The sequence below is a fragment of the Tauraco erythrolophus genome, chromosome 13 (assembly GCF_009769465.1).
Source record: "Tauraco erythrolophus isolate bTauEry1 chromosome 13, bTauEry1.pri, whole genome shotgun sequence".
Classification (NCBI taxonomy): domain Eukaryota; kingdom Metazoa; phylum Chordata; class Aves; order Musophagiformes; family Musophagidae; genus Tauraco; species Tauraco erythrolophus.
In genome coordinates this window covers 11,303,753-11,323,395 of record NC_141477.1, presented here as the reverse complement: position 1 = coordinate 11,323,395, position 19,643 = coordinate 11,303,753, and the positions used below count along the sequence as shown (strand labels likewise).

The 19,643-nt window shown below is 45.9% G+C and overlaps 3 protein-coding genes across 8 annotated transcripts; 1 reads left to right on the top strand and 2 right to left on the bottom strand.

Annotated features, from left to right (window-relative positions):
- Positions 1–1,969: 1,969 nt before the first annotated feature.
- Positions 1,970–11,904, bottom strand: CMC4 (C-X9-C motif containing 4). 2 transcript variants are annotated; one of them, XM_086619753.1, is made up of 3 exons: positions 11,874–11,904; positions 6,250–6,317; positions 1,970–3,065 (listed from the first exon to the last, which is right to left on the bottom strand). In XM_086619753.1, the coding sequence occupies exons 2-3, from the start codon at positions 6,305–6,307 to the stop codon at positions 2,896–2,898; spliced, it is 228 nt and encodes a 75-aa protein (XP_086475879.1). In that variant the 5' UTR covers positions 6,308–6,317; positions 11,874–11,904; the 3' UTR covers positions 1,970–2,895. The 2 variants fall into 2 exon arrangements, with proteins under 2 accessions (XP_086475879.1, XP_009988135.1); XM_009989833.2 differs by lacking the exon at positions 11,874–11,904 and adding an exon at positions 7,252–7,416.
- On the bottom strand, positions 7,395–8,939 carry MTCP1 (mature T cell proliferation 1). The gene is made up of 4 exons (XM_009989834.2): positions 7,988–8,939; positions 7,716–7,886; positions 7,511–7,562; positions 7,395–7,429 (listed from the first exon to the last, which is right to left on the bottom strand). Exons 1-3 carry the CDS (start codon positions 8,093–8,095, stop codon positions 7,515–7,517), a joined length of 327 nt encoding a protein of 108 aa, XP_009988136.1. The 5' UTR covers positions 8,096–8,939; the 3' UTR covers positions 7,395–7,429; positions 7,511–7,514.
- A 394-nt stretch (positions 11,905–12,298) lies between the features above and the next one.
- On the top strand, positions 12,299–18,906 carry BRCC3 (BRCA1/BRCA2-containing complex subunit 3). 5 transcript variants are annotated; one of them, XR_015222507.1, is made up of 9 exons: positions 12,299–12,409; positions 12,814–12,998; positions 13,568–13,653; positions 14,347–14,435; positions 15,067–15,122; positions 15,724–15,855; positions 16,433–16,476; positions 17,413–17,633; positions 18,495–18,906. XR_015222507.1 is itself a non-coding variant. In XM_086619708.1 (8 exons), the coding sequence occupies exons 1-8, from the start codon at positions 12,305–12,307 to the stop codon at positions 17,562–17,564; spliced, it is 786 nt and encodes a 261-aa protein (XP_086475834.1). In that variant the 5' UTR covers positions 12,299–12,304; the 3' UTR covers positions 17,565–18,906. The 5 variants fall into 5 exon arrangements, 4 of the variants coding, with proteins under 4 accessions (XP_086475834.1, XP_086475831.1, XP_086475833.1 ...); XM_086619708.1 differs by having other exon boundaries at positions 12,814–12,933; positions 13,566–13,653; positions 17,413–18,906; XM_086619705.1 differs by having other exon boundaries at positions 17,413–18,906.
- Positions 18,907–19,643: the final 737 nt, after the last annotated feature.

Genomic DNA, 19,643 nt, shown 5'->3' with positions numbered 1-19,643 from the left:
TGGATTGGGCTGGGTCTGGTCTTCCTAAAGGCAAGCCAGGACTGCAGGAGTGATGTGATGCAATAAATTGGTGTTTGAGAGTGGAGTGACAGGTGATGGTGGTGATTTTGAGTGGGTTTTGGTTTTTTTTTTGGGGGAACACTGCAGAGCTGAACATGCATGCATTGATACATTTGTATTGCAGGGTATCGCTTCTGTAGAAAAACAGCATGGCTGCCCCTCTGCCTGGTGTGCTACCTAAAAAGTTCTTCTGAGATGCACTAATCACAAAGTTTTCTCCAATGACAAAGCTCAAAGTAAATCATTAGCAAACCTTAGAGATGTTTTTGAGGCTCAAATAAGTCACTTTCTGCTCAGCCCCAGGGAAGAGCGTACTGGGTTCTGCTCCACAGGGTCCCAACTTGCTGCTATGGAGAGAAATGGCCCAGAGAGGTAGCTAAAATGCCTCAATTCCTGCTGAAAGGGGAAACAAATTGACATGTTGAGTTTGATATGAATGCAGATAGGGAACGGATAAGGACATCAGGATCTCGCAAATCTTTCTGCTATGCCAATATTGGCTCATGGCTGGCACTGTTTGATGCTGTGAGCCCACTTTGGAAGCTTTGATGCTGAATCAGCCTCTGTGGGGATGCGTTTTCATTGTTGCAGGTGCCAAGAATGAGGTGTTACCCCCCCCTTCCCTGCCCCTGCTCCATTTTGTCTTGTTTCAACAATTTCTGGCATCTGTTTCAGTATGAGAAGGTTTCAGACACACTAGGCTTTTAAAGTGTTTTTATATATTGTATGTAAATGCTTGTTGAAGTGATATTTTATTAAACTAATAAATCAGTTTTGCTCTCATAGCTTCTAAGCGTAAGGTCTGTTGACTTCTTGGGAACCAGTGTGGTTTTTGTCTTACCCTGCATGTTGCATTTGGAGCAGTTGCAGCCAGTCTGGTAGCATGGAGCCACCAGCCTTCCCTCTCCTCTGCAGGTAACCGTGGGCTGCCTTAGTAAATCCCTCTGCTTGATAATCCTGGCAGCAATCACCTATATTCTCAAAAGGTGGGATGGTTCTGGGGCAGGAGGTGATTCTGCTGCCAGCCTGGCTTCAGAGTCTCCCTGTTGAGCAAGTTTGCTCCACCCAAGTAGAAATGGGCATGATGAGATGCTCTTCTTTTTAATAGGTGCAACAGAAGCCTAAATATTTATTTTTTATCATTTATTAGTGACTTACTTTCCACTGCTACTGCTCAGATAGGGCAAAAGGGAAAAAATGAGATACTTGTCAAGTGTTTGAGCTGCTTCACGACATTATTATCACTTTCCCCTACTTTTCAACAATACTAAACCCTCTGCTTTGTCTTAAGGTTCTTTTTTGGGGGGAGGGAGGCATGAGTGGAAGGCTAGCCCTGAATTATTCTGATCTTGAGCCCCAGTTATAAAAATATCAAGCAGCCTCTATTTAAACATGACAACATCACATGTAGCTCTGGACTGAATGTCAGCCAAGCTGCTGGGCTTGTAGCTATGTTGTATTCTTAATAAACAACCAAACCGAGACTACAAGTTGTTCCAGTCATTTATTTTGTATCATGATATTTCAGAGCAGTGAATACAGATGGTTTGCTCTTCTAGGCTTCAATACACTCAACTATTGTGCCTAGACTACAGTGGTTTGTTTATAGAAGCTGTATTTCGTAAGTAAGTTGTAGTTGATCATAGCACAAAAGTCCTCAATGGCTAGATCTAATGACAGAGTTAGGGGCCTAGTGGGTTCGAAGTCTGATATTTAGGTGCCTAGACCCTATGATGGACTTGTCACCCACTGAGGTGCCTGGACTCCTGCTACAGGGGACGGAGAGACTTAGGCAGCTCTGAAGGGTGATGCAGGAACCTGTCTACTGAGCTCTTCCTACAGATCACAGGAAATTCTGCTGCATGGGTTAGAGCTTCTGAAAAGCCATCTTTCCCTGGGGTCCAGCCATCTTTCCCTGGGGTCCAGACACAGCCGGCTTGTGAGTGAGTCTGGAATGCTGTGTTGAAAGTGAGTGCCTGCAACTGCTTGTTCAGTAAGCAGCACCTAAATCAGTTCTTGGATCTAGCCCAGGGCTTTGTGACAGGCTTCTGGGTACCAGTGGGTTGAACTACGCTGGGTTTGTCACATATTGCTTAAAGGTGTTCAATTATACATAAATTTATAAATTTTATATCAACAGTCAGATCTTTCAAATGAATATTGCTTTTAAAAAAAAAAATTATTCCTGTAGCATTCCCTGAAATAATGTTCCTGTAACATCTTTGTCATGCAAATAGCAGCATGTAGGCAATTCAAATATAAGTAACCAAAAGTCTGTCCAGTGGGAAAGTGAGGCACTTAGGCAAAGTGACTTGTAGTCACTCATGATCTATGCAAGACCTAGGAACAATCCCCAGACCTGATTCCCATTCTTGAGCTTGAACCACTGGACAGGCAAATGTCTGGAACTACTGCGTGATGGCAGCAATGCTTTTGCTGTGTCAAGATGGGCTTGTTTCATGTGTTACGCTTAAAGTCACTCACTCTTCTGAGCTCACTTCCTGTACCTCTCGCACCAGAAGCCAGAATTACTTGGTTCCAGTTCTCCATTTTGAGAGCAAAGATGGATTAGAGTAAGGTAAGCATTCTGAAAACATCAAGTTGACTTCTCACAGACACAGATGCAATGCGAAGACAATGTAAATGATGTTTTAGTACAGAAAATAAAGTCTGTTAACCAGGCCATCTGTTGGTACTGGTTATACTTTTTGGTGTGCCGGATGGTGTGTTCTAGGAGCGATCTGGCTTTCCTGAAAGTCTAAAGAAGGCTTGAAAAAACACACACAAGCTTTGAAGGTAAGTCCATGTTCTGGCACCTGCTGGAGCTGCATTGTGTTACTGAGGTTGTGGGGGAATTCCTTCTGAAGTCGCTTTAAATTCTTCTCTCTCTCTTTCTTCTTTCTCAAACCCTGAGCAACAGATGGATCTGCCTTTGGGGTACTGGGCGCAGCACTTCCGCATTTCCTGAAGCACGGTTTCACACTTAGACTCCATGTAGTTGTTCACTGGAAAATAAGGAGGAAGACTAAGTCTGCAGAGGTGAACAGATTTAGTCCCCAGAGGGGACACATCTAGCCCAGCCCTTCAGCTGCTGGGCAGCACGTTTCTCTGAAAAACAAGAGCTGCTTACAAGCATTTAATCACTTTCTCTGCTCTACAAAAATCTTTCCTTAGTTTCAGCTCTCTAAAGCCACACAAAGGCAGCCTTGTTATTGTGGATGGGAGCACCTTCAGTCTCTTGAGTTTTGTAGCTATAACATCTCACTATAGTTAACAATGAAGTTTCCCTTAATGCTACCCTTCAATCCTTACTTTCTTTAGCCTTCAATCCTTACTTTCTTTAGCCTGTGCGCTTTTAAGCTTGATCTTGTCATCCATGGTCTGCAACCCAGCTGCCATGTCACTATAAGGTTTACAGCTGAGTGTAAATATAAGAGCACCCAAAGAGGACCTCATATAAACAGGGATGTGTGCACCCTTCAGCACCGTGGGGTTTGTAAAAAGGAGGAGTGTGGAGCATGGCTGTCAGCCTCCTACTGGTGACCTGTTGAGGGCTGGCTGTAGCTTTGCAGCATAACTGAAGCACGCAGCACACTAGCAGGAACGCTTAGCCAGACGCCAGCAGCTGAATCCAACCACACAGAGCCAGTGACATGACCACTTTCCACACAAAGGTCCCACCTCTATCTCAGGAGGTCACTTAGCCACACAACTGTTACTTGACTTCTCACTTTCCTCCCTAGGCTTCTCCTCTTGGACACGGCCAGAGCTGGGACACAGGGCTAAATGAGCTCCTAGTCTGACCTGAGATAACTGGGCTTACGTATTTGTGCACGGCATAGCTATGCCCACCTCTGTACTTTCTCCGTATTGCCTTTGTTTCAGGCTCTGAGAGATTTCACTGCACTGGCAGGTTCAGGCACTGCAGGATACAGGTGATTTGTCCAGCAGCCTTTCTGCCCCCGTGCTGTGCTGGCTGCACTGTCAGCTGAGGTGGCAAAGCCCCCAGTGCTTTGCAGGGCTGGCCACCAGGCTCTCGGAGAGAAGCTCTGTGGGTATGTGAGCAGACTGAGTCTGTAGCTTGAATTAATAACTGTCTGCATAGAAGTGCAGGGTGTGCAGAGCTACCCGCTCTGCCTTGGATGAGCTACGCAACCACTACGCAGCTGCGCTCACCCCCTCACTCACCACTGATTTTTAAAAGACTAAAAGAAGAAACAGCAGCCTGATGTGACAAACACAGCACCCACTAGAGAGCCCAGAAAGCAGCAGTGAACACCTCCTGGTTAACGACAAAGCCAGCCCACTCTGTTCACTGGGCTACAAATTCCCTAACCGGGTTGGTGAGTGACATGTAACACAAGCACAGAGGTCATCCCCGAGAAAAACATTATGGTGATGTTACTGCTTTGTGCAAGCTGGCAGCCTAGGAGGCATGGCAGGCCCTTGAAGAGGAGAGCTAATCTCTCTCTGCCATAATCTGCCATTGATGAGTGCTCCAAGGCTCTCCTAATTGTTCCTCTGCCTGTGTAGGTTTGTTTCTAAAACTACAGTTACATACAGGCACACCCTGCTGTGTACACTGTCTGTGTATTTGTCAGTTCAGGCTCTGTATACACACTCTATCACATTAATTCTTACAGGGAAAAATTGTTTTGCTGTCTGTCAACTTGGCTGCTTCATCTGTGCAACTTGGACAACTCTGCAGCACAGTAATACATGAACAACAACAGCACTCCAAAACGACAGCTAGAGAAGTGTTGGATAGAGAAGTGTGCATATAGCAGAGTCAGAGCATTTCTTTGCTAACACTCAACCATTCAGATCGAATCTGTACACAAACCCACACCGGTAAAACACTTGAAATAACTTCCATGACTGTTATAATAAGAACATTGTCACAGATGCAACTAAACTAGGGTGAAACATTAGCTTTCAAGTGCAGTCACTATGGGGAAAGAAGGCAGCCCTTCATGGGAGAATGCTCTCCAAACCATAAAGACAGTAAAAGGTAATATCTAGACAAATGCTGGGGACACATAGAGGAGGTTGTTTGAGCCCTTGCTTTGAGCTGAACACAGCTTCCAAAAAACAATCCTGGGAACGACAGACATCTACCAATAAACATTATTTCCTTACTTTTTCCCAGATGCTTTTGCTCCTATGCTCCACCCCAGCCACCGGGGTGGTTGTGTTACCTGCACAGATTGCAACCACTATGTTTGCTGCAGCCTGAAAAGTCATCCCTCTACTTCCACAGCAGGACCTCCTGCTTCCTCCCTCATACATCTTAGCTAACCTGCTTGTAGCCTGCAAATAAATTAAAGGCAGAAATGAGTTGCTGAGGAACTGGCCTGGCTAATTTCAGCTGTGGTGTCACTAGCCTCCTACCTCATCATACCTGGGCTAACACCATGAGTTATTATCACGTGAAGATCAGAGCATGCTGGCTAAGGGATCCATCAGGTGAGTTAGGAAGAACTCTTTCCTATGTGGCTGAGCTGCCTTGGCACAGAAGAATGTTTTCTCTTATTCATTCCATAAGGCAAATCCTTTTCCAAGAAGCAACCAAAAATTTTTTTAAAATATTGTCCACTACAACTAACAAGCCTGCTCTCCCCAACTCAGGCTCCCAAAACACATTATCACATAATCTCCTTTGCCCCTACAAATATTTAGCTAAGCTAATACAAAACAGCTGTTAAAGGTCTCCAGAGACCATCTCATAGCTTGAGGCCAGATCACATATACCTAACCCATTCCTAACAGACCTCTGTCTGACCTGCTCTTAAAATACTCCTGCAGCTAGCAGCTCTGCAGTCTTCTCACACAATCCAGTCACTACCCACTCTGTAAGAGAGCTTATTATAATGTCTGGCTCTTCCCGCCTACAGCTGAGTCCCAAGACTACACATGGCATCTTACTACCAGCACAGAGAACATTTTGAAATAAGCATAACATTACTGTTACAAATGGTCTGGCTTGTACTAGTGGTGTCTCATTATTCACAAACACGCACAAGGGAATTCTATTAAAACCAGACATTAAAATTTTGTTTGCTTTGCAACCAGGTGATGCAAATGTGCTTGCTTTTTTCTTTCTCAATATGAAAGGAGACAGGGTTAAGTTAAAAGAATTAAGTTCCACCAAAAATCAAGACACCAAAAAGACAAAATGACACTTGGTACCTTGCAAGCATTTCTGTATTTCACAGGCTTGTTTCTGGCAGGGATCCTTCTGGGACATGTTCAGAGAACTAAAATGATAGGAAAATGTTACTGTAGAAACAAAGTGCTTTTCAGGGGGCAAGGAGGCAAGACACTGTCTTAAAGCCAAGGCTTTAAAGAGTTCCCAGTTTCCCTCTCTGTCCCAGACAGTTCAGAAAACATCTATTGCTGCTTGCAGATGCCTGCCAACACACAAAAATTCTCTGTGTCTGGCTGAAGGATGATAATGTGGACAATGAATATGGGAAGTTTGCTAGGCTTGAAGGCCTTTTTCTTTTGTCTGGTCAAAATGAGTCCTTTTCCACTTGGTTGCACAAAGATTTCAGCAAAGATTCAAATTAACATGGCTGACTAACTTTTAACAGTTCTATGCCTCTAGACCTTATACTAAAAGATGTATTTGTGTAAACGCCCTCTCTGTGAGCTCTACTCAACCAAGGATTTGGTGTTAGTCATAGAACTGTATATGGAGGAGGCATTTAAAAAAACAACCCAAGGAAACAACTTAGTTGTATATGTCCCATAAAGACAACAAGGAGGGCTTTTTTCCTTGTTCCAGGAGAAAGTCTCTTAGAAATCCCACTCCCACCCAAACACACTGGAAGGCAGCTCCATCTTGTTCAAATCCCTAGAAAGCAGGATTTCAGACACTCAATTTGACCTTCTGCAGCTGTGACACCTGTAACTGTGATCTTCTGTGAGATCAAAAGATGAGCAAAAACTGGCAGTAATAGTAGTTGGATGGGAGACCTCTAGAGGAAAGCACCACTGTGACAGAAAGTGGTGGTGGGACTTCACCTCCATCTGAGCCACAGTTCAGCTCCTGTCCCTGTGCAGAGCTAGGGCGGTGCTGCCTTTCAAACTTCTTATAATTCGCCAGCACACAGCACTTTTAAATAATGCTAGGGCATTACTTTCAGCATCCTGGCCAAGCTCCACTTGGGGCAACTACATTCTGCCTACCTAGAACTCCCCCTGATGTTTCACTTGGACACAATTCTTCACTGCCTGTGCTAAACTCTTGTGTAATGTTGCTGTGTGTTGTTTAACTGCTTCCACCTCAGAGGTGGCTGCATTTCAGTGGAGAGAGAATCATTTATTGTACAAAATATGCAACGACATCTTCCTAGAGCCACCGCTCCTGAAAGACAAAAATTCATATTAAAGAATGACTGGGAATAAACAGAGCACAGTATAAAGCAGGGGTAATGTCTACACATACCAGATTAATCACCAGGCACGAGTTTAAGCAGCAGTTCTTCAACACCACCAAGCTGTAAGTGACAAGGAAAAGTTCAATACGTCTACAGTTACTGTGGCTGAGCTAATGGACTTCAACAAAATAACAGTCCTTTGCCGTCCCTCAAGGATCTCAAATGACTTCACAAACAGGCATGACTATGGTCTGTTGTTGCCACCATCCTTACCATGAGATGGTGCTCTATCTCCCAAACGCGAGAGTTACTATCCCTGTACTGCTCACCCTGGGACAGCTGCCACATATGAGGCAGCCGGGATGGGGGGAGCTGGCTGGGTCGCAGCGCCTCACCCAGGGGAACCTGAACTCTTTGGATCCGAGCCCTCAGCATACCTTCCTCCTGGGGGAAAGTAACAAAGAGAGCAGGCAGTTACTGGCAATGCAGTAGAGGCACCTGCAATAGCAAAGCTACAATCACTGGGAAGCTCAAAGGACACTTGCCTCTTCTGCAGCCACAAGCCACGTTTTGCGGTGCTCATCGCAGTAAACGCCTACGCGTCGCACCCACAGTCGGACAGGAGGAGCGCCAGCGTGCCCTCCTTCTGCCATTCCCTCAGTCACTTCAGGATGCTCCCATTAGGTGGATGGCATTGACCCGCAGGATGCACGCATGGTCTCTTTAGCTCTGAATACATTCACGGAGAAAGCTCTCAGACCTGAAAGGCACCTCTGGGTGGTGTCTGAGTTACTGTATGAGATGTTATGTGCTGAAATGTCCCTAAAAGTCAGCTTGGTAAACTAAGGTGGTGCCTAAATGAACAGAAATTTCATGACAAGTTGTACACTGGGACATGCGTGCTGCATGGCGTTCATAAGGCATTCTGGGGCAAAAGGTGCTACTGGTACACAGCTAAACCCTATGAATATTGGCTTTGCTTATTCTAGTAACAGTCGTATTAACAGTCTTTGTGTAAATAGAGAAAAAAAAAAGTGATTTACAAAGGAGTTCCGTGGCTAATGATGGTCTAATCCCAAAATCAGACTTGTGACAGGAGGTGAAATTAGCTTAACAAGAACGAAGATCACTCTGGAGACAAAGCATGAACTCCATATGCATGACTCTCATATTTGGAACTTGCAGAGCTGTCATTGTGAACGGTCCTTCGTCTCATCTCTCAAGAGGATGGCAGCATTGTCCATTGCACCAACTTCTCGTGAACAGCTCTTGTGACTTTGCGTAGTTCAGCTTTTAGATGGTTACAGAGAGCCAACGATACCAGCAGGGGCAAAGGAATTTTGGACATTGAGGTGGTTCTTCCTACTGGAATTTTTTGTTTAACAGCAAGTTTATCTGTATACCAGTTAGATCAAGCTGAGCCATTAGCAAATGAAGGTCAGGGGAAATGATTCTCTCTTTGAACCTAGAAGAGGTAATCAAAATGGTACAGACAGTCTTCATTCTTTATCTAGGTTTAAAGTAGAACAGAATTAAGCTGTAATACATATAACAACCTCCTGCTATGAAGCAGATGCAATATTCCTATCCCAGTAAAACATAGTGGTCTTCTGAAAACTTGTAAAGTTATAAGGCATATTTCAAGACAGGAGCAAGAAATCTGAGTACAAAATAAGTAGGGAAGGCAGGGAAAGAAAAAAAAATTGTTATACATTGAGGTACATATATAACAGGAAATACACTTCCATGTTGCCTTCTATATCCTACATCAGTGCTTCTCTGCCTTTTTGAATCAAAGGATCACTTAATCTTTTGAAAACAAAACACCAACCATGGATCAGCCTGACAGCACTGTCACAGTATTTTAATTTCTAACAAGAAAACTTTGAATGTTCTTTTATTATTTCTTTTTCTCCCATTCTGTTTGTTTCCTTGCTTGATGTGTGGGAATGTGTATGTGCATTATAAAAAGCACCACTGTTCTGAAGACCATCCTGTGATGTGGTACAGCCATTCCAAGCAATGCCCCAGCAGCTGGATCACTGGCATTTAGAGGAATGAGACAGCAGACCTACCAGCCTCACAGGGCCTTCAAGAATAAGCTATGAGGGTTAAAAGGACATTTCTGTAAGTCCTTTTCATTCTGCTTTACCCTAAGTCACTTTACAAATTTAAGCCCATGTGTGGAAATCACTTCGCCCAACAGTGAAATGCAGCAATCGCCACTGCTCATTTTCAGTCAGCTGAATATAATCACCCAGGTTGGAATTTGGCCAGGATACTCTCCTACTCTGCAGTAAACTGCCAAAGGCTCCATCATGACCAAAAATGCTCAAGAACTTGCTTTTATTCCATTCAAGGCTGGAATTTCTACAGCTTATCATTCCCAGAACCAGAAGACTCAAGACTGAATTCAGTATTGGAAAAACATTACTCAGTTTTCAACACTATTTCCTACAGCAAGTAAACTCTCCTGGAAGGTCTCCTATCCAAATACTAACCTGGTTTACTCTTGCTGAACTACAGGTAGGAGGACTAAAGCACAACAAGTATGTTTGTTTTTATTGTGTGTAACATGGTACTAATGATAGATACAGGACTGACAGAACAAAGGTCTCATGCAGAGGACATTGTGCAGAATGGGCAGCAGTTAACATGTCTTTTCACCCTTTGCCCCACTAATTTGTCCCAGGAATTTGTTCCTCCAAACTCCATGGCTCTGAGTTCAGTTGGCAAAGTTCAAAGGCCCAGTCTGGCCTCTCTTTTCAACAGTCTCTAAGACTGTTATGAAGGTGCCCAGTTAATGCCACAAATAAAATCTTGAGGTCAGGTAAAACCGTCAATTGGGATTGAAGTAAGAAAGATCTGTCTTTAGTACTCAAAGATACAAAAGAAATAGGAGATTTGACATTTGCACTTGAAACTTTAAGAAGGGAAAAATATAAACAATTCCTATTCTTGCAGATTTTATCAGAAAGCAATAAAAAAGCCTGAAGGAAGACATGAGTGAAAGGGGAAGTAAGCTTACTTATATTTAAAACAAGTTGTAAAACCTGTTTCTTATATGGCCTGCTTCATAATCTATTAAAAAAACCCCACCACATCCAACAAAAAAACAATCAGCTTGAATTTTCAAGATTGCAGCAGCATCCTTTGACATAGATTTTAATGTTCCCATCAACATAATTGCAGAAGTTTGAGCTGTTTAAGGTATCAATTTGGGGAGATTCGAAGCCCAATCCCCATGGACAGGAACAAGACTTGCAGATACTCTGTGCATCTCAGCATCAGGCCTTAGAAGTTTAATGCTGTTCTGGGACCTTGGTGGATTTCTGAGCCATGCAATACATGAATAAACATGAAAATATGAAAATGGCCAGGAGGAGGACTGCATCTTGTGGTGAAGACAATTTATTTGCTTTTAAATTGGGTACATTAAAATATTGTATGAAATAAATAATAAATAAACAATAAAATATTGTGTGAAAGAAATTGCTCCAGCTGCTGCCTGGATGATCCCCAGAGCTGCAGCTCAGTATGCTGAACAAACTCCACCCTTTACCACCTTCTATTTTAAAAGGAGACTGGGTCAAACTGTTAGAAGAGTTCAGCTGTCATTTAGGTGCCAAGGAAAAAAAGTGATGCCAAGGCTTAGTGAACTGGGCACAGTGTTGTGCTAAGACAGCTACACAGCTTCTGGACCGAAGCTGGCCAGTTTGGCCTTCTGGTGGAGCGTACAGCTGCCTGCACACCTCTGTGCATGCAGCCTTCAGACAGCTAAAAGGGAGCTGAGCTTTCCTGAAAAAGCCCGTCTGCGTCTTGCAACAAGCCAGGGATCAGACGAGCTGTCTGCTGATGTAAGAGCCTGTTGACTCACTCTAAAGCTGCTTCTGGGAGGTTCGGACTCTACTCTGCCTGGAGCACTTGCCTCAAGCAAGCACCTCCGAGACTCCACTCTCCGCTCTGCCCGACCTACGGAGGGGTAGCAGATGCTCACCGACCAGCCAGGGCTGTCCAGCAGTTTAGGGAGGGAAGGTCTACCTTTGGTAGGATCTAAAGAAACAGGGAGACAAAAAAGATGGACACGGTGTGCGGGGAGCCGCGAAGAAGGAAGGGGAGGACAAGGCAAGGGGTGCGGGAGCGGGGCCTGGTGAAGGGCCGACCGGAAGGGGGTGAGGGGGGCAGCGCAGACAAGGGGAGGGGATGCGGGGCCGGTGCGGGCGGCGGCCCGGCCATGGCGGGGAGGAGTTGGGGAGGGCCGGAGAGGCCCGGCCGCCACGGCGAGAAGAGGGCGAAGCACGTCTCCATAGCGACCACCTCCCACCCGGGCAGGGCCTGCGGGGCTCGGCGGCCGCCCCTCGGCATGAGACAGCGCCGGGCGGAGCGGAAGGCGCCGGGCCAGGCCCCTCGGGCCGCCCGCCCGTGACCTACCTGCAGCCCCGCGCCAGGTGACAGCCAGCGCCGTGTGCGCCGCGCAAAGCCTTCCCCCGCCCTCCCGCCCGACCCGCCGGCCTCCCCGGCGGCTCGCAGCCCCCAGCGGCCGGCGCGCAGCGGAGCCCCGCCCCGAGCCCCGCCGGGCCGCACCGCACCGCTCCGTCTCGTTCCGTTCCGTCCCGTTTCGCCCCGCTCCACTCCGCCGCCCACCCCGCCCCGCGGACAGAGGCCGCCCCACGGAACCCCAGGGCCGCTGTTTGCACGCGTGACACGGCGCTTCCGCGGCGCCGCACCCCTCGCCTTTCCGGCAGCCAGACTGCGCCTTCGCCCCGCCGGGATTGGCCCTGCTGCCGAGCGCGGCGGCGGCCGTGGAGCTCGGCCCCGCCTGCTTCCGGGGCGGGGGAGACAGGCGGGCGGGCGACGGAAAGATGGCGGTGCAGGGCGTGCATCTGGAGGCTGACGCGTTCCTGGTGTGTCTCAACCACGCGCTGAGCACCGAGAAGGAGGAGGTCATGGGGCTCTGCATCGGCGAGGTACCGGGGCCGCGGCGCTGGGCGGGGCTGCCGCGAGGAGAGGCGGGAGGGAATGCCGCCCGGGCGGGGCTCGCGGCCTTCGCCGCCGCGGGCGGCGGGCCGGCGGTCCGCGGGCTCTTACCTGCCAGGCGGGCTGTCGCGGCGGCTGGCAGCGCTGTGCGGGCCGTGGAGGGGCGGTCCCGGCAGAACTCTGCCGCTCCCCGCCCCGCTCCCGGCGGGTGCCGGCCCGCAGTTCAGCTGCGGTGAACGTCAGATCTTAGAGCCCGGGAAGGTTCCTGTCGTCACCCCTGGCTGTGCTCCGGTGTGCGCCTTGTCCCTGCCGAAGGCACAGGAGCCGGTCTTTTCCTCGAGAGTGGTTATTTCTTTAGCAAAGGAATGATTGATTTTTCCCTCCGTGTCATTAGGTTGACACCAGCCGAATCGTTCATATCCATTCTGTGATCATCCTGCGCCGCTCTGATAAGAGAAAAGACCGTGTGGAAATTTCACCAGAGCAGCTTTCGGCTGCTTCGACAGAAGCAGAGATATCCTTTCGTAGAGACAGCAGCAAACTTGCCAGTGGAATGGTTCACCTTGGACCTCTTTTCATGTGCCGTGTTTTAGACTTGTTCTGGTTGGCTTGAAGTTGTCTGCTGCTTCCCTCCTACAGCTGTCCAGTTTGGAGGGCTGTGCTGGCAGTTTCCGTTCTGTGGAGTCTTTGTTGGTTCCAGCATTTGCAGTGGAATTGTGTTATAACTGGTTTTTGTAGTTTATTTGTATTTGGTCACAAGTAAAACTGAAGTATGTTTTTGGTAGAGGGTAGCAGTTCAGCAGGGAGATTTAGTAGAAGATGAAAGATTGATGAGTCCCTGTTTCCAAGCATGGTGTGCTGGAGAGCCTTTTCCCTATGTACACTCAAGGATGCTGTTCTGGACAGCTTGCTGCCGTGTCGCTTACTGCCACATGCAAACAAAATCCAGTTTGCGTCTGCAGCACTGGCATCCTGCCAGTGCTGCAGAAGAGGCTTCCATCAGCTTCCTGCTGAGTGTCTTGTCAGCCCTCTAAAGGGATTTGGAGTACTGTTGACTGATGAGAAACTCAACTCTATTGTTTTTCTTTGTACAAAAAACTTTTTCTATTTGCTCTGTTGGTTTCAAATGTACCTTGACTCACACACAGGTTGGCTGAAATGACAGGACGTCCCATGAGAGTTGTGGGCTGGTATCACTCTCATCCTCATATTACTGTCTGGCCGTCACATGTTGGTAAGAGCATTCTTGGTCTGGGTTCTATATGCAGACCCGCAGCTCGCTAATTGTGTTACTCAATTTACTGGATTTTCAGAGCTGCGCATCCCAACTATCAAAGTCTGGTTTCTCAGATGTCCTCTGGTAGGACAGGTTGTCTGGGTGGGCTTCAGGAACCTCTGCCAGTATAGACCCATTCCTGCCTGTGTGCTCCAGGTGCTCCAACTGTCCATGACTCAGTAGTCACAGATCAGTACTGCTAGTGTGCTGGTGCTACTGTTCTTACAGGAAAACTAGATCTAGGATGCGAGGAATAGCAAAAAAAGCTGTTGGAATCATAAGCCTGCTGTGATGATTTTTGACATCTGTAGAATGTTAATTCAAAGATGAAAACTTTTTCAGAATAAATGTGTGAGTATTTTTTACATGTTGGACATTATGGTTATATAGTGATCTGTGGCACCAGGCTGATGGTAAGATAATTCCTTGTTTTGTTGACTCATCTTGTATTTTTAAGATTTGCTATTGAATTACATTTTAAATTGGACTAATTTTTCTTTTTTTAACTTAGTCACCTTTATTAAGTACTTTAAAATAAAGCTTGTGACATTTGTTACCAAATTCCAGGTCACCCTTCACCAGGTGGCAAATCTTTTTCTGCTCCTTCAGATGACTAATTCAGTTCTCATTCTCTTATTTCTTTGTCTGCAGATGTCCGCACGCAAGCTATGTATCAGATGATGGACCAAGGTTTTGTAGGGCTTATCTTTTCCTGCTTCATTGAGGACAAAAACACAAAGGTAGGCAACTTAAAAATAGCAATAAACCCTCCAAGTACTCAAGAGAAACATCAGCCCCGGGGCAAAGCTGATATCCTTGGATGCAGCCTGCAAGAAGGGCTGAAGTCTGCTTGGACTCAGACTCACACTCAAAGCACAGCTAGAATGGTGATGTTTGGATCGTAATCCCAATGACAAAAGAATGAGTTGTTAATTGTGATCTGCTGATCCACAGCCTGGCTCTCCAGCAAGCAGAGCTGGGCTGGTATAGGGTTCTGGGGCTGCATCAGAGGGCTGCAGTTTGTGAGTGTGCTGAGATGTGAACACCCTTCAGCTGTCAGTCCAGCAGATACAGCTTATTGCATCTCTGTGCCTCTGGCCTCTTTAGGAGGTGCTGCTGTAGTGTGAGGTAAACTGACAGTGGACTGTCTTGTCTAGGTTTTCCAGGTAGCTATTGTTTAAGATTTTTTTTCATAGTTAATGAGTCTGTCAAAATCTCCTTGTAAACAGTTCCGGCATACCAATCAACGTGAAAAGCTTACCTTTGCAACCCGTTACAATGCTATTTGAAAGTATATTCTGCTTCCTAAAGCAATAGTGGGTTTAGATTAGTTTTTGCTCTTGGAATCTGACATTCTGCTGTCTTTCTTAGACAGGCAGGATTCTCTACACCTGTTTCCAGTCCGTTCAGGCCCAGAAGAGCTCAGAGTGAGTACAGCAGAAGAATATTATGTCCAGCGTCAGATTGTATTTCATCTTGTCTCTCCTTTCTGGATTGTCTCAAATAAGTGGCTCCTAGGCTTATCAAGAGGAGCAAATATTGTATAGAGATGCCTGAATGAGGTCTCCTTACTTCTGCTAATGCAGGCTTCTTGAAGAGAATGTAAAGATTAGGACTGATTAATTTAGCCTAGATAATGTAGTATCTTAATATTTGATGTAGGACACTGTAGTCTGGGTATGAATTTGTGCTGTAATCCATTATGTAGAAGGCCCACCCTTTTGCTTTCAACTCTAGAGGTTGAGGCTTCAAGCTGGCATGGTGTAGAGTCCCCACCAACTGCACACACATTGCATCATGTGCATCATATTGTCAGTACTAGCCATCTAGTTGCTTTAGTGTTTTATCATCAAAATTTAAGGCTATTATGTGGCTATAAAAGGCTTCAATTTGCCTATCAACTTAGGCATGTATTCCCAAAAGTAAACCTGCAGCAATGCCATAAGTTGGACAGACTGTTGCAGGTTTGTACAAGTCCTTTTTTTTCCTCTGCTGCTTCGAAGTTAATTATTTCTGATACCGTTTTAGATACGAAAGGATTGAAATTCCTATTCATGTTGTCCCTCATGAAACTGTTGGGAAAGTGTGTCTGGAATCAGCTGTAGAGCTGCCCAAGATCCTGTGCCAAGAAGAGCAAGATGCCTACAGAAGAATTCACAGGTAACAACGCTGGGGCTGCACCCCTCTCCAAGACTGTCTTTGCTAACATGTTCTACCATTGCTTAAAGTATCATAACCTTAGCAGGGGTATAGAAAATAAGAGGCATTACCAGCTCACCTGCCTTTGTAGGAGAACTGATTGAATACCTTCACAATAAGGAGTTCAGGTTTTCCCAGCCTTGCACACAAGAGCTAAGTGTAACTGCTCCTTTGCTGCAACAAAAAAAGAGCTAGAGTGTGTGTGATCTAATGGTGGCACTTCAGTGATGTGTCTGTGTGTATAGTTAGTTTTTAACCAGGGTAAGAGTGCTGAGAAGAAGTCTAGAAAATTAGATGAAAAATCAGCTTGTGTGTGGGTTGTGGTGTGGTTTTTTTCCCTACCCTCTGGTGCTGAACACTGGTGTTTCTGTACAGTAAGCTCTTGTTATCTTTGTGAATGTGCAGCTTCAACAATGAGGAGCTTTAGATATACCTGCAGTGTCAGTGACTTGTAGGTAGCTGGTTCTATAGCCTGGGTTTGCCTAAGGTGCAGTTCACTTTATCTTGTCACTAACCTGCATTCTGTTCATTCTCTTAGCCTCACCCATCTAGACTCCGTAACCAAGATTCATAATGGCTCAGGTAAAGATTCCTTTTTTGTATGTGAGAATCCAGGATGCTGCTCCCAGGGTCAAAACAGTAGGTCTTGAGCAGGGGTTGGTTTGGCTCTAGCTTCAGGGACAGTAGACCACAGTTGTGTAACAGTCCTCCTTTTGCCATAAAGGCATTTGTAAATAGCTATGGAAGCACAAACTTTTTGTCTTTTTCTTTTCCATACAGTTAATTTACAATCACTGTGTAACCTAAAGAATTCCCTAAGACTGTTAACCTTGTTACATAAAGTCTGGTGGAGGAACAGAATTGTAGCTAAACACTTTAAAGGAAAACATCAAGGGCTGTAAAATAACCTAATCCATGGGTTTATGAATGCTGTTGTATCCTTCAACCTCTGTACAATTGGTTAAAATTACTATAGCTTTTTTTTTTTTTTTCTGTTACAACAGCAAGGAGGTGTTGGATTTGGTGAATTTTAAAGTAATGCTCATCTGATCTATACACATGCTTTCATCTTCTGGCACATCCTGTATCTTACGTGCATATGATGTCTTTGTTTTTGCCGATGAGATAGGGCGAATCCTAATCTCGCTTCTGTTCCGAGATGAATACCCCATTGTCCATTCTCACTTGTTCAATAAATGAGGCATTTTTTTGCATCTGAATTTAGAAATTACTTAGCATCAATGATGACTTATATGCAGATTTCCAGATTTCTCTGTAGATCTGTCATCCCTCCCCTGGGTGTCTAAAGGTCAGATTGAAATATTTTATTTCCCTGTTTAGCAAGCTACAGATTCTGGCTTTCCTGTGGGGATGTCTGGTTGGCTTGGCCAGGATTTCCAAATGGAAACCAAACGGAGGGTTTCCTTGGCTGTCTAACGCTCTTGGCTTTCGGGTTGTTGTAGCACACGGAATCTTTTGTGTGTTTGCACTGGCATGATATGTTCTTGCTCTTTCCAGTGTTCACAAAGAACCTCTGCAGCCAGATGTCTGCCATCAGTGGGCCGCTCCTTCAGTGGCTGGAGGACAGACTAGAGCAGAACAAACAGCGGGTGCAGGAGCTGCAGCAGGAGAAAGAGCAGCTCCTGAAGGAACTAGCTGCTTTAGAGTGAAGGAAGAAATGCAGACCCTTCAGAAAAGAGACTGAAAAAAACTCTACAATACCTACTCCTGGCTGAAAGGTGGCCCTACATTGCCTTACAGTGGAAATACTAGCTGTGTCTCTTCTCTTGCCCCATGCAGCAGAGAGCACTTCTACAGGACAAGGGCTTTATCTGCCCCAGCTTGGTGGAAAGCAGTGGTATCTCTCCAGATGCTGCTTGATGCAGTGCAGTTCTAAGCTCAGTGGTGGGGTTGGGCATCACCTGAAGAGACTTTGGTTCTGGAGGGCACACACCTAGGGAACGTGTTGTTTCTCCCTTCCCTGTATTTTGCAGAAGTCTTACTGCTTTACATGTATTCCAGGAGCCTAGAACAGGAGGGTTGAAGGGGAAAAGTGTGTCCCTGCATTCATATCTGATGCTGCTAACTTCTGCCTTCTTTCAGTAGCTTCAGTTGAACGTGATCTTATATCTAATAATGTTGTGGATTACTGGTTATCCACCCAGGCAGGTGAGAGGTGGGAGGGAAGCTTGGGAAGAGACCTGGGAGAACTTTGACATAGGATCTGTGTTCAGCATACTTCAAACTAAATAGAGAAATCCAAAGCCAGAGCTGTTCGGAGTAGAAATGAAATGGATGCTACAACATGCCAGTGCCTGCGTTTTTTGGACACAGTCTGTATTCTCTTACTTCACGTAATGCCTCTGCATGCCCAGCACTGAGGTTCTCTATAAAATGGTCTCTTTCTGCTGGCTCAGTGGGAGCAGTGTAGTCCCTTCTCAGAGGGAAATAAGTTAAGATACTGAGAAGAGAGCTGATAGATACGCAAACCTGTCATTCTCACATGCTGAACTTAATTGCAGAAATTTCAGTAGATTGAAATGGAATAAAATACCTGTTATTGAACTAATCCTTTAAATGTTCTTGCTGTTGCATTTCAGAGTATCCCCCATCATGTACATCGTCATCTGTATTCTGTTACGTGAAGTCTGTCTCATGTGAGTGAAGGAACCAGCAGCACAAACTTCTGTTTCAGCTCCTTGGTTCTAACCTAAATACTTACATGCTTAAGCAGATGAAAATGAGCTGCCTGCATTACTGCAATGGAGGTTGTGACATTCCTGACAACTCACTTTCATTCTCCCAAAGCAACAGTCAAGCTAATAATGGCTGACAAAGAGGCACTCCCTTTCCAGTGAATGGCCACCATTGGTTAGCAACCGTAAATTGCTGTCAGACCTGGAAGCCCCTTAGCCAGCTTGTTTTTGTCAGACTTAACTTTTCAATCTTTTTGCATTGATGTTAGCAAAACCCCAAACAGTAGAACTTCTTTGAAATAAAATGCTCACGACATTTTCCCCCCCTTAAAAGTGCTCTGAGTAGTATTTTGATTTAAATTGTTTTTGAATGGTTGGTGTCTTTGTTCTGTTGGTTTTGTTATTGTTTTCTAGTTCAAGTGTTCCTTACTGTGATCTTCATGGGGGTGGGGTGGGTGAGGAGGGGTGTGCCTCACTGCCCCTAGGCTTGATGAGAACTCCTTGGAGATGACCCAACAGCCCTGGGCCTCATGGCCTTTGGTGCAACTCCCAGGGCATCCTGCCAAGCACATCCCAGATAAAGCCAAAACGAGTTCTCCTGTAGTCCAGGTCAGCAATTCTGTAACTTGTTTTGTTTTACTTCTCTCAAGATCCTTACCAGGATCTCTGGATTGCCACCCTTCTCTAGGCTAGGCCTTTCCCACTTCAGGTTACAGACAGCTCACAGTAGAATCATAGAATGGTTTGGGTTGGAAGGGACCTTAAAGATCATCTAGTTCCAACCCCCCTGCCGTGGGCAGGGAAACCCTCCACTACACCAGGTTGCCCAAAGCCTCGTCCAACCTGGCCTTGAACACTGCCAGGGATGGGGCATCCACAACTTCTCTGGGCAACCTGTTGCACTGTCTCACCAGAGACTGCCTCTACTTATCAGTAGAAAGAAGTTAGTTTGGTTTTGAGCATAGCCACCACCTATCCACTCCCCAAGCAACAAGTTTTGTCCTTTTAGACTCCTGATACTTGATAGGCTACTGTCCCCATGCTGGCATATGT